This window comes from Octopus bimaculoides, chromosome 18 (genome assembly GCF_001194135.2).
Source record: "Octopus bimaculoides isolate UCB-OBI-ISO-001 chromosome 18, ASM119413v2, whole genome shotgun sequence".
Classification (NCBI taxonomy): Eukaryota; Metazoa; Mollusca; class Cephalopoda; order Octopoda; family Octopodidae; genus Octopus; species Octopus bimaculoides.
The window spans coordinates 12,113,509-12,115,288 of NC_068998.1; the positions used below are offsets into that span (position 1 = coordinate 12,113,509).

Below are 1,780 nucleotides of genomic sequence, written 5' to 3' on the forward strand. Positions count from 1 at the left end.
TATATATATGTGTGTGTGTGTGTATATATATATGTGTGTGTGTGTGTGTATATATATATATATATATATATACATACATATATGCATATATACATTTTTTTTTCTATTTTTATATATATATATCAAACAGGTAGATTATATAATTTTACAAAATTTTAATAAACGAATAAATAATTATTGTATTTATAATATTAATAAGGTTCTTACATTTTTAATAGCTATGGTACAGAAATCTTCATAAGTTCCAGCTATAGAGTGTGGTATTAACCGGCCAATATCATCAAACTCTGGACCTGAAACAATGAAACAAATTGATATCAACTTAGATATGGGCAATCAAGCAGCACCTGACACTTAACTGTATCATCATCATCATCATCATCATCATTGTTTAACATCCGTTTTTCCATGCTGACATGGGTTGGATGGTTTGATAAGCCAGCAAGAGAACCGTCCAGGCACTAATTGTCTCTTTTGGCATGGTTCCTATGGCTGGATGCCCTTCCTAATGCCAACCACTTTATAGAGTGTGCTGGGTGCTTTACATGGCACTAGCAGTGGATGAAAATAAATACATTGACAGCTATGGACACATTGACAGCTATGGACACATTGACAGAATATGGAATGCATGCATTCTCTTGCATGAAGATGAAGCAATGAGACCTCAAGAGAACAACCCTTATAGCAAGAAAATTGGCTCACTGCAGAATTGACATTGCTGTTCTTGATGAGTCATGACTTTTCAATGACAAGTTGATATATGAACTGGAAGAAGGTGACATATTGTTTTGGAAGAGGGATGACAAAGACTAGAATATTCAGGATATGACACATGACTTGGATTTATCATTTAGAATAGCCTACTTCAAAAGCTGCCTGATATCTCTGTTAGCATAAATGAGTGCTTGATGAATCTTCGATTCCCTACCTCTTCCATTTAGCACACTACCATTATCAGTGTCTGTGTTCCAACCCTCACCAACTCTGAGTTTTGAAAAAAGGGTTCTCTGAGTACCTTGACTCTATTGTGAATTCTACCCTTGCAAATGATAAGTTTATGGTATTTGGCAATTTCATTGCAAGAGAGGGAAGTAACTACAAGGGCTGGGAAGGTGTGATGTGTACACACAGGAAGAAGGCCATGCGTGCAACTTGACCATCACCAACATGCTCTTCCAGATGACCAACAAATACAATGCAACATGAATGCATCCCAGATCTAAGGAGTCACATCTCACAAAATCTGTTAGCATTTGTAGTCAAGATGTTTATGACGTTTGGATTACCTTTGTATGTTCCCTCGTATAGTGATTGGTGCTTCTGTTCTTAACTGCTTAACTAGTGACTGCAATGAACCTATTGTTTGCTATTCAGGACAGTCGTTATAGGCAGGCAAAAATGAATAAGAGTTTGAAATATAAGAGCTAGATGAAATTAGATCTAATCAACAAATGAGCCCCAACAATACTCCCAAACCACTAACAACTCCTACTCCAGTGGCATAGCTAGAGCATATTTCATCCGGGGCAGCCCTCCAGTTTGCCATTCCCATCTCTCATGGGCTCCAAAGCCTAAACAAGACTACACAGCAGATCTAAAAGTGTCATCTTTATAAAAGCATTGCCTAGAGCAGACTGCCTTCACCCCCCCCCTCTAGTTACGCTTGAGCCCTAGAAGCACACCGTCAATACACCCTGAACGCCATCCCTCCATTTATGTGTTGAGTCACTAAAAATGAATGACATTATTATTATTATTGTTGTTGTGATCATCCTCC

General features: G+C 37.8%; 1 protein-coding gene across 1 annotated transcript in view; it reads right to left on the reverse strand.

Moving 5' to 3' along the window:
• LOC106868646 (MYCBP-associated protein) overlaps positions 1-1,780 on the reverse strand; it is a 54,182-nt gene that overhangs the window by 46,248 nt on the left and 6,154 nt on the right. Inside the window, exon 4 of the mRNA XM_052974380.1 lies at positions 208-293. Within this exon, the coding sequence (XP_052830340.1) occupies positions 208-293 (86 nt within the window). The remainder of the gene's footprint in view (positions 1-207; positions 294-1,780) is intronic.